Here is a 12,312-nt window from a genome sequence, read left to right on the forward strand (position 1 = left end):
GCCCTGTATTATCATATTACATGTGAATTTCATTTTAGGAAACACTAGAAAATCACTACTACAAAAAAGGTTTTAATTGAAAATAAATCAGAATTTTCATTCTTAAGCATCCATTAAGTGCGTTTTAATCAAACACCATTTGATAAATCTATAGAAAGACAATAAAGGGCTCTCTCTTATATGCTTGGCACTAATGATAAGGAGTTGTTTGGCCATTAAAGAAGTGTTAGATGGGAGTTAAAATATCATATTTGAACTCTTGAACCAAACCAGAGTTCCTCAGCAAGTAAAAGATCATGTGGTTACTGCTCAACAAAAGAAAGTTGTAAACATTGAGCATGATATTTGAGTTTGCCCTGCCTTTGTCTCCAACTGCTGGCTGAGATGGTGGATAGATATGCTTATGTGATTGTGCAGATGGCTCCAATAGCTAATTTTATGTGTAGAAAAGAGGAAGAGGTTCAAAATCAGTATTGCAAGTCAAACTCTGGCTGTACTCTGTATTAAAGAGACACTAACAATGTTTGAAATTGTGACAGTAGTTTCAATTTAAGGTCAGAAATTGAAACAGGTCTTAGTTAACTGTCCCACAGGACTTTTGTCATGTAGTGAGGGGTAAGATATTGTAGTTTTTTAGCAATCCAGTATCACAATGGTAAAGTCCAAGCCCTAAGTAAGGGGGTTGTTTCAGCAACTTTTGTTTCATGTTTTGAGTGCTTATGTGATAACTGATGAGCTGAGGCCAACACAGGGACCTAGAAGCTAAAGTCTACCTTGTCTGATTCTTTTGCTGCATGGAGTTGTGTAGGAATGGGCAGTTGTAGTGCTGGCAGAGTTCCTATGGGGACTTGCTGTGCCTTAATCCCCAAAAACAATGAAGCCCCTGAACACAGCTGCTCACTCCAGCATGGCCTTACCTCAGCCACAGTCCTTTCAGAGGTAAACCTGCTCCTGCCTTCCCCATGGCTGCAGTCCCTGCATTGTGGTGTGCTTTGGCATACTCCAGCAGAGCCTCATGCTCAGCCATGGTGCTTCAGGGAGTACCTCCTGCAGTGTGCCCTTACCCTTGGCCCACAGGCCCTTCAGAGGTGCCAGCTGTGGCACAGCTGTGACCACAGCCACAGGCGCTTTGAGATGTTACTGCTCTGGCATGGGCTTCTTCCCAGCCGCAGCCACCTGAGCTGTCCTCTTGCCACAGGGACTCATCCACAGGTCACACCCCTTTGGCTTGAGTTCACACTGGAGTTCCAGCCTGCCCAGTGCACAGAAGGAGCAGGGATGCCCTGGCCACTTGCCAGCCCAGGAGCATGGGCACTGCTGTCATCAAAATGTTCCCAGGCCCAGCAGTCAGATGATAAGCAGTACAGCAAGCAGCAAAAGCAAAAAGTAGCTACTAATGAGCAATAGATTCTAATAAGCAGTAAGGGAAGCAAGCCCCCTGGCAAACACAGAAGCTGCTGATTAATAGCTAACCAGCAATAGCAGCTGTAAATGCAATCTACTACATTCCAATCAAATCTGCAATTACCTCAAAACTCTGAGGCCCATGTCCTGCACAAACCCCAGCAACTCAGCCCTGCACAGCCCCTCACTGCCCCTGCTGGGATGGGGCAGGGAATCACAAGAGTGAAAATGAAGCCATCACTCTGAACATCCCTTTTCCTCCTCCTGCATCACCCAGCTGTAAGATGATGCTGTATGGAATGGGATATCCCTGTGGTCAGCTGGGGTCAGCTGTCCTGGCTGTGTCCACTCCCAAATTTTGCTTACCCTATCCTCCTCACTAGTGGGGGGGTGTGAGGAGCAAAAAAGGCCTTGGCCTGTGTGTTAAGCAATTCTCAGCAATAGCAGACACATTTCTGTATTGTCAACACAATACAGAATATTACAACACAATTTGCTCTGTACCAGCTACTGTGAAGAGAACTAAGTCTACTTAGTGCCTGAGCTTGGGTTGGAGGATCAAGCAGTGTTTAGATGGTGGCTGTAGAAACTTTCTTGGACTGATACTTGAATGCAAATAGGAGATATCTCTACAGGAAATAATATTTCTTAACAAGGACTGGTCTGTGGCTTTCTGAATGTTTTGATGAGTTGGCTTAGCTTTGCTTCTAATTGATAAGACAGTGCTGCAAGGAACAGAGCCTCTTGGTAGAAAGCCAGATTAATATATTTGTTAATGTAAACATGAATGCAACAAATAGAGATGAATTTATAAAGTACAACCCAGTCCTTTATTTGCAGAAAGTTCTAATTCATCAAGTTTATTCAGTAATAGATAACATAAGTAAAAGGCTGTTGTTTTAAAAAAAAGGCCTGCAGTAGTGGAATGCGCCATTTAGAAAAACAAACACACAAAGTACCCATGAGTAAAGCTTTGTGTGAACAGCTGAAAGTGCTTAATTAAAATGCTGATAAATCTGTACTGGTAATGCTAAAGAGCTAGTATAATTCTGATAAATAAGATTCTGAGGTATGAAATATATTATTTTCCCACAAGAGGGATTTATCAGCTATTTTGAATACAGTAAATAAATAATGAAAAATAATAAGAAAATTGCTACAGTATGACTGTATCACCTAAGATTTTTCAGTTCTTATTAGCTCTCAGCCTGAGTAGTCAGTATATGCAATTATGTATGAGAAAATAAAGCATATATAGTGTCAAAAAGAATTTATTTTATGGCCAGGAAGTGTTTGATCTGGGCATTGAAGTAAAATTCTGCAGCAGGGAAGCACTTATTTGCAGTGGGAAGTCCAGGAGTTTTTAGTAATATATACTGTATATAAAGCCATTTGAGCTGTTTGTAAGGCAGGTAGGGTGGAAATAATAATTCCCTTTGCTTTCTAATAATCAACTACAAATAAGTATGGGCATCCTGAGCAGCCCTGGGGAACATCAAAAAGCATTGACTGTGTAACACTGAGCTTAAATGCAATTTTTGAAACAACTATGGCAAAATGTACAAACAGTCTGAAAAAGAAACAAAAGTATTTGATCATATTTCTTGGAGTCATATGGGTTTCCAACTGAGAAACCATCACATCCTTGCTCTCCACATATTTCTAACATTATTTGTTGCCATGGAGAATATGAACAATATATCAGGTTCCTGTGGTATTGCTTCTCTGCTGGGGTATTTTCCCTGTACCATACCATGTTGAATACCTCTTTTGAAATGATCCCCAGAAGATGTGAAATGTGTGAGCTGTGAGGAATGATGGTGTAGCACAATGGGCAGAATCCTGTCGATGCTACTGGGAACCTGGTGGGTAGAGAGGGGAAATATTGAGCATCCTGTCTCTCTTGTTTTCATGTGACAGCCAATGTGATGTCTTAACACACCCAAATCACATGTGCAGATCTGATGGGCATAATCAAAGCCAAATTTTTGTCTGGCTTGTGTTTATGGCACAATTAAAAAAATTATATAGTCCTCTTCAATATGTTTGTGCCCAATTGCAGGAAAAAGACTTTGGGTTATGCTTGAATCTGTTCAGAGGACTTGATGTCCTGTAAGTTGTGTCTTCAGCAGCCTGTGTTGTTGTCCATTAGTCTTCTTGTCCTTTGTCTTGGGCCTCTGTTGGCAAACAGTCCACAGGGCAAGCATCAAAGTGGGTAGAGGAGCAAAGGGCTCTAAATAGTTGCTCTGCTTTGGTTGTGCTTTTTTGGTACTTACTAAAAAAAGTACAGGATGGGTTGTTGACACACTATCAGGAATGATGTGCATAAAAGAAATGTGCAGACACAGACTGTGCTGGAAAAAATGTCAGTATCCCTTGTGCCACCTGCTCTGTATGATGGAGTAAATGTGGAGGAAGAAGAACTTTTATTGATTTTTGTCACTCACAGCAGTATTTGGTGAGGATTTGGGATAACCACAGAAGCAAGCAGAAGCTACATGTTTGCTTTATTAGCAGAATTGAGAGAGGCCCAGTGGGAAAAGCTTCAGTTCTGCCCTCAGTCATGCAGCCAATGCAGCTTTGCTGTTGCTGGGATATTAGCTGCCATTCTTACCAGCATTAGAATTACTGTCCACCTTTGGAAATGGTAATGGTGGAGGGTTTGGGAGAGGGGAAACACAGTGGGCTTGTTTCTCCACAGGAAAAAAATGTACGAAGCAGCTGCTGTTCTGTGAAGGCATGGTCTGTAACTGATCTTTCTTGGAAGATCAGCTTTGGAGAGGTGATGCTATGAGCAGGTGGCAGTGCTGTGTCTGCAGTGCTTGCATCTAAAGAATGACATTCCCAGCAGATAAATGTGCTTGTCATGTAAAGAGAGATGCAGTTCAGAGATACCATGCAATCTATGATTTTAGGGCTCAAGCTCAGCGCAGATCTCCCAAATTTCTGTTAAGTGTGTATGATTTGTTTGAATTCGAAATTAGAAGCCTGTGGTGTTGTGCTCAAGCTGGAAAATAGCAGTGCACAGTAAAGCCAAACACTTTTGTTGAAAGCATATCACATTCCTGCCACTCCTAGCAGCAGAAGGGAGAAAGCATAAAGTAGATATTTAGTTATGATGTTTGACATACTGCTGGGAAGCATCTGTGCTAACAGGCTTGGCTTAAGAATTTTTGTATAAACTAGAACATAGAAAGCAAAGTTTTTGTTTTTAATGGAAAACTCACCAAATATTTTTGTTATATGCTATTTTCTTTCATCTAGTTGTCATTTTCTATGTTGAATGAAGGAAAGATGAAAATGCCAACTTTCTTTTAATATGTGCTGAAAACATTTAGAATAGGCTTTTTTGAGTCATGAATGGAACAACTTTGCCAGAACTTCTGAAGCAGATTTTTATATCAGTTCCTGGAATAAAAGTGATGGGCGGGGGGGAACCAGGCAGCAACTACTGTGTTCAGAGTCTATTTTAGATACTGGATATTACAATCCAAAGGAAGCTTGCCCTTGGTTCCTGTGTGCAATAGTCACAATTGTGTGTAGGAGAAATCTGTAGTTTGTTGTCTTTGAACACAGCTCTGTAGTTTGTACCTTAAAGGTAGACACCATATTTTCTATATGGCACTTAAAAAATCAAAATAAGAATTGGGGGTGTGGGAGTTAAGCTTGTTAGGACTTTCAAGAGGAGGTAGTATATAAGCTATATATAGTTATGGAGTTAAAAGAGCTATAAAGTAGTCGAAGAAGAAATCAGTGATGAAATTCCTAGTATTCTCATTAGGTGTTTCATGATGTACTCATAGGACAGAGTATTCTATTTAAGGTAGGTAAAGTAATCAGTGATGATGAAGACTTCTGTTGTGATTGAAGAGGGTAAATCATGGCACTAAGAAGCAGTACATGTTGGTTTGGTTGCAAACTTTTCCCTGGAGAGTTCTTGTAGAAGAATGGAGGCTGAGTCATCGAGGGGAGCAGGAACAATACGGGTATGGAATAGATATGGTTCTGTTTCAGGAGTTCAGATAAATCCTATATTAATAAATGATAAATAATGACAATTCTAACACCTACTCTTAGACAAAGAGATTTCAGTTGTGAGTTGGAAAGTACAATACCATCCAGGAAAAGAAAATGTTTGTAGAAGTGCTGAGTTATTGAAATTGAGTTCATTGAGAGAAACCACATTTATTAATCTTTCAACTCTATTCACTTCAATAAACTTTTCATAGAACAACTTTGAGACAAAAATGTTCAGTTTTATTCCCAATGTGATTGTATTCACTGTAGTCATACAGGAGTGCTTTTCCATACTTCATTAATAATGACAAAACAAAAAAGTGTTGGGTGGCAGAAACAGTGGGAGCCTCAAAATTTGCTGTCTTGGCTACTTGCTTGATGGCTTGTGTTCTTCATAGCTGCATTGGTTGCTTATTGGTGAGGCTGAATTGAACACTGGGTGTATGCGGAGAATAGATGTGTGCAAGGAGAAACAAGGTAAAGGAAATAAACATAGCCTGTAATTTTAGGATGTAAAAGAAACCAGGAGACCATAAAATAATATATTCCAGTCTGGAATGGTTTTCTTTTTAATCATAATCTTCCATTTATTGCAGTGAGCAAAGTGGTAAAATGCAAGCAGTGGTTGCAGTTCTATTTCATTGGCTTGGTGTTAGCACAAGCCTGTTTGTGAATTCCAATTGTGAATTCCTTCCAATGAAGGAATTCAAGGGATAGTGCAAATCTTTACTTTTAAAGGACAAATACAAATTAGAAGCTCATGTAAGAGACAGCCTGCTTTCCAATGTGAAGGCAGTCCTTTTAGTTGTTCAATCAAATAGTTTCTAGCTTTGCAACAAATTATCTGAAATGCATTTATAAGCTGTAATTAAACAATTTTTTCAAATACTTAATAGGGCTCAAATAAAAATAACTAACACTTTGCATTTCTTTCAGAACACAGCAAAAAGGAAAATATCAAAGCAAACTGCAAGTTACAAATTCACATTCCCAGAACTGCGAGGGAATAGATATGATTTTTCAGGGTTTTTTTTGTGTGCCAACCTCATTGATGTTTGTACAGCTGAAAAATAATACATTTCTCTTAAATGTCTTAGAAATTCAAAATTCCTCATGAGCTTTAGGTTAATGGAGATAACCTGATGGAAGCACACCTCATGTAGTATTTCCTAATACTAAAATATGAAAAAACAGCCGCTTGCTCCAGTAGACTCCTCTGTGACGGCCTGAAATAATTTAACGGTTCTTTAGCAAGCAAAATTTTTTTTTGTGCTGTCATTGTCATCTAAATTCTCCTCATCCAATCTTTCAGGAGCTGGTGGCTGGTCCCCGCTGGAGTCCAACGAGCAGCAGTGGCTGCAGGTGGATCTGGGAGACAGAGTGGAGGTGGTGGCGGTGGCCACGCAGGGCAGGTACGGCAGCTCGGACTGGGTCACCGCCTACGCGCTCATGTTCAGCGACACCGGCCGCAACTGGAGGCAGTACCGACAGGACGACGCTGTCTGGGTAGGTCTGAATGCAGGGCCTTTGGCCCCAGAGCTCTCTGGTTCAGGCTCATTTGGGTATTTGGAGAAGCAGCTCTGGTTTCACATCCGAGGAGTGCTGCAGTGGTGAGAGAGCAGACCTGAGCGACCCCACGGGGTGTTTGATCTAAATGGGTTATGTCACCGACTGTCTGAGTAATACAAGTTTAGGCCCTCAGGAGTACATGGCTTTTCAGACTATGAGGATGATCAGGGCACTTAAAATGACCTGTGTGCTTTTGTGCCTGGTTGGCTCTGATTCAGGCACACCAGGGTAAATGGGGCTAATCACCTCCGTGCTTCCTCCAGGAAAGATGAAAATTAATTCTGTGCCTTATACGTGTTTGGCCAGAACAAGAGAGATCACGCTGAGGAGGATGGGTGGTAAATTGCTCCTCAGCTGGAGAAGGCTGGAGCTGCAGCATGGGTTGTGGGATGATTTAGGAGACACACTGAAAGTGATCAAGGTTTTTCTAATACTTTAATGCAGACTTGACCATTGCTGCATCACAAGTTCAGTGTGTGGCTGTGCCAGGTGCTGTTGGTAGGAGTGCACGGGGGCAGCAGTGGCACCACAGGTGTGGATAGAAAAGTTTACAAGCCTTCCTTTTGTACAGAAAATGTCAATTGCTAGTGAATGGGTAACTCCCCATAGAATGGGATTCTCCCCATGCTCTGTGGTGTAGTTCTGTGCATCAATAGCCCTGGTAGCATGAAAATATGTGGTGTTAAAAGAAACATATTCTTCATGAAAATAAAGGGGAGTATGTTAAGTGTAGCCAAGTACACTTATGTTTTTGCTTTGGTTAATACTTTGCTTAAACACTGTGTCACAAAAGCAGATTTTGCTTCTAGAACATAATGACTGTGAGTGATGGGAGCTAGGGTACAGCAGTAAGAGTGGAGAAGAGCTGCCTAATTTTCCCCAAGTGTATGGTAGCAGTGGAGATGCATGTACAGGGAGGTGAACTTCTGTGCATCTAAATTCCATTGTATCATCACTTTGCTTTATCATGGCTTGATTCAGGGAAAGCTAATGAAATCCTTCTTCCCTTAGAAAAGCAGCTTTGGTCCTAAGATGGTCATAAAGTTGTCAAGTGCTTCACCTGTCACTTAAAATATTATATTAGGCTGTCTTTGCACTGTTACTTACATATATATACATATATATATATATATATATGTATAAGTATTATATGTGTGTGTGTATATATATAGGTATATATTGTATGTATAGAAATTATATATGTATAAATATTTAAAAGCAGTGGAATTTGGACTGAATATAGCGATCATTTAATCTGTCTCTTGACTTCCACCCCAGGGAATCCGAAATACTGAGAAATTTTTACATATTTTGTGTCAGTTAAGTGCTTCTTTGGCTGAAAATATTATGTGGCTTGTTTAAATTTTGTATTAGGACAAATTAATTTTTTATTACATGTCAAACTTTTTAGTCCTTTTCTTTCTGTAAACACTTTTTCTTTTCTAATTTTTTCTTCTCAAAAGGAAACTTGAAAAGACAACAAATAGAATTTACCACAGCAAATTTTAATGCCCTAAGGATTCAATCTATGAGTTTCTTATCTGGCACCTAATATTGCATATGAGAATAAGAACAAGCCTAGCAAGCATTTAACAGTGAATTAGGATTTATGAGCAACTTGGGCTCTTGTGTTTTACTGGAGTGATCAGGCACGAAGTTGATTCAGGGCAGAAACTGATACAACTTCCAAAGCCTCAGCAGACCTGGCTGCTTGTTTTCTGGAGAGATAATTTTTGTACAGGTTTCTAATGGAAACCACCATAGACTACAGAGCATAATTTTCTATATAATTGAGGAAAAAAAAAAATTGAGACTTTGGGTGTGGAAAAAGAAACAAAGGATTGGGATAATTTTCCCATTACCTTAGTTTCTAGGAGTCACATTGACCAAGTGAGCCAGTAATGTAATTCCAGTCCAGAAGAACCATTTGCTTCATGTTCCCAGAGGGATTGAAGGGTTTGTTAGGATGCTTCACCAAACTTTCCTGGAGGAAATATCTGATAATGTAAATCCAAAGTGGGCTCATTTGCCATTTCATTAGACGCTTTAGTCCACCTGAACTGGTAAGTCTCATTAACACTTAGGAGCTTGTGTGCCTACCCATGGAATTAATGAAGATCAAGAATTCCTTCTGTACAATTTTTATTCTAACTAAAGAAAAAGTTGATTTTTTTTTCCCTGGCACTTTTGGATTTTCTTCACTGAATTAAATTAGGTCTAGAGAGCCATTCAGAGCACAAAGAGGAAAGCCAAAGAGGCTTTCAGAAGCATGTACAGAATTATAATTTCAAATTATGCAGTGTTCCTCTTTTATTGGCAGTTATCCTTTCCTTAGGGTTTTTTCTAACCAAGAAGAAACATAGAAGTGTGCTGTCCAATTGAATGTTAAAGGTTTTTTCAGACCCTTGGATGAAATGAGGACAAGCACAACATGGTGCTTGTCCTGAACATCTGGCTCTTGAATGGCTGTAAGGGAAGTTCTGCATTGCACACCCATAAGAAAGAGCCCTTGCCCTTGACTTAAGGTAGTGGACCATTTCACAGGGCTGGGAAAGCTGCCCCCCAGGGTAGCCTCCAATGTCACAATCTGTGGTAGTGTGCACTGTACCAATCTGTTACAAGTGTGGGAGTTCCAGACTTGGGAATCTCTATCTGTGCTGGCTTTGGTTCAGTGATGTTTTTTGCTCAGCAGGAATAAAAACATCCCTCAGTTATCAAGACTGTTTCCAGCATAAACCCAAACCAGACCCCCATACCAATTACACTGGTATGAAGAAAATTAACTGTTAAACACAGCATTGTAGGTGGGTGGGATGGGCGGTGAAAGACGGATTTAAGGCAGTAGTTTCCTCTGTCAGGATGAGGTGGCAAGTTACCAATCCTTAATTTCTACTCAAGCCAAGTCAGATTTGATCTGCATTTTCTCCCAGGCTATGTGCATGACTCAGAGAGCAAGCCATGGTGTATTCCCAGTTGGTGACACTGCAGGGCTCTCTTGGAGGAGCATGCACTGGCCCAGCCTTTGTGCATGACTCAGAGAGAAAGCCATGGTGTATTCCCAGTTGGTGACACTGTAGTGTTCTCTTTCATGCACTGGCCCAGCCTTTCCCCGCTGCATATCACTGGGCCATTGAACACAGGTGGTGGGAGCAGCAGGAAGGCAGCAGGGCCTTCAATAATCCCCAAGTAAATCTGTCCAGATGAAACTTTTCTTAATGATCCCAGGAATGTCTGATGGTCCCTGTTGCAAGTGCTCTGATGGTCTGAGGAGTTGTTGTGGGTATAAGTTTGGTCCACCCATATGGCAGAGATGTTCTGCAGTATACTGGAGACCTGGGCACATAAATTCTTTATTGGGCTGCCAGTAAGACAGATGTTTGCACACCAGCATATATGACATATCACCAGTAAAAGTCCCTTTCTCTTTATAGAGATTACAAGGCTTATTATCCTCCTCTCCCAGCTTGCATACAGCTCCCATCAACTTCCCTGTTAATGAGGACTGCATAGACAGATCGCGGGGAGAATCAGAAAACCTTTTAAGTTTTCACTCAGCCTGTGTTTATGATGTTAGTAAATTCTGCAGCTGGAGTTGAAGACAAGACAGATTAGCCATTTAAAACCAATTTTCCAACCCCATTTGTATTTAAATAATCTTGTTACAAAAGGACTTTCTGGTTCAGAGCAAACTAGACTTATAATTATATTTTCAATATGGATAAATCAGCTATGTGTGGACACACTAGCTATTGATTGGGAGACATAAAACATAAATCTTATTGCTTGTAACAAGTAAATGATTTTTCAGTGTTTTTAAGTGTTGAATAATTCAGCATTTGCTTTACCTGCATACACATCACAGCTTGAGTCAGTCGAAATTGTGTATTTTACTGGGAAAAAAAGTGTGGGTTGTGATATAATGCTATTTCATTTTAGATTGCAATTTTTATGCTATCTATATTGAAAAATACTTTGCAAAGCTGAAAAACACAATTATGCAGGAAGGCACAAAGGAAGGGATGAAACAGGCATAGATGCATGCAACAAAAGGAGAAAAGAGATGTTCTTTATACGGGGTTTTGAAAGGAGAAGGAGAGCTTGTGGAATTGGAGATAAAGGCAGACTCCTCTGACAGTGGCAGAGAAGGCTTTTATATTAGAACAATGAATCTGTGCAGAAAGGCAGTGAAGAGGGAAAATGGCAGAGATGGCACAGAGATAGTTCACACTCCATGCAGGCCCGTGCACATTGAGCAGGAGTGAGCTGGTTAGCAGTGGCCAGCTGGTATCAGCTGACTTGGTTGGTGCATGTTCTGATAAAGCTGCTGTCCACTGTGCATGGAAGGCACAAAGTGGCTCTGGGTGGGACAGGGGCTGTGAGCCTTTACCCAGATCTGCATCAGAAGATCAGAAGTGCTCCTCTGGTATTGGCCCCTGGCCCCTTGGTCATGCAGGGAATAAAGCAGAGCTCCCCTCCCACAGCAGTGCCCCAGTGGTGTCATGCTTCTCTCAGGTGTGAGGATGCTGTGCAAGGCCGGGAGGGTTGGCAGGAGGCTGAGGGTGCATTAGGAATGTGTAATTTCCAGGGGAGCAGGAAAAGTGTTTTAAAAGAGGTGATAAAGATCCCTTGCATTCCCTTTCACTGGGAAACTTCTTGCTTGCACGTGTGAGCTTTTGCTGAACCAGAGGCTTTTCTAATGAAGTCTAGAGGAGGGTCACCCTTAATTGGCTTATAAATCTACAGGGGTGCTGTAAACTTTCCCATTCCACCCTAGCTGGATAATGACTCTGGAACTGTTTTGGTGAGTTAATTATTGTGAACATAGTTAGAATATTAATCTTCTTGTCAGATTTATAATTGTGCTAATTTATTGTAAAGCATCTTTTAGCTCCTAGTCCTAACACCCTCCAAGCAAGACCAGAGCAAATTTCCACATGTAGCAATGAGAAGTCCCACGTTGTTTGCTTGGGTTAGAGAATGAGTTTTTGCATGTCTTGTTATAATGCTTCCTGCTATACTAGTATTAAGATATATTTAAACTCCTTTATGCACAGTAATTATTGCCAGTCCAATAAGTGTTAGGCGGTGAGTACGTATGGATTATTTCCTTTCCCACCTTTGCTCTAAGAAAAGAAAAAGAACAAACAGAAAGCAAATTGCTACTTTCAAGTAGGAATGAAGAAAGTAATTCATTCTTGCTGCAGGGAAGCAAGGTTTTCCAGAAGTTTTCATTGATATGTTACTACAAATTTTGAAGAGGCAACCATTATCCCTTTGTTGTAATTAGGACTGTTCAGATTTAAGACTGCCTGATACTGAGAT

General features: G+C 40.7%; 1 protein-coding gene across 1 annotated transcript in view; it reads left to right on the top strand.

Annotated features, from left to right (window-relative positions):
- The window catches only part of CNTNAP5 (contactin associated protein family member 5), a 269,119-nt gene that overhangs the window by 69,593 nt on the left and 187,214 nt on the right, over positions 1-12,312 (top strand). Inside the window, exon 3 of the mRNA XM_063161822.1 lies at positions 6,734-6,927. Within this exon, the coding sequence (XP_063017892.1) occupies positions 6,734-6,927 (194 nt within the window). The remainder of the gene's footprint in view (positions 1-6,733; positions 6,928-12,312) is intronic.

Source organism: Melospiza melodia, chromosome 8 (genome assembly GCF_035770615.1).
Source record: "Melospiza melodia melodia isolate bMelMel2 chromosome 8, bMelMel2.pri, whole genome shotgun sequence".
Classification (NCBI taxonomy): domain Eukaryota; kingdom Metazoa; phylum Chordata; class Aves; order Passeriformes; family Passerellidae; genus Melospiza; species Melospiza melodia.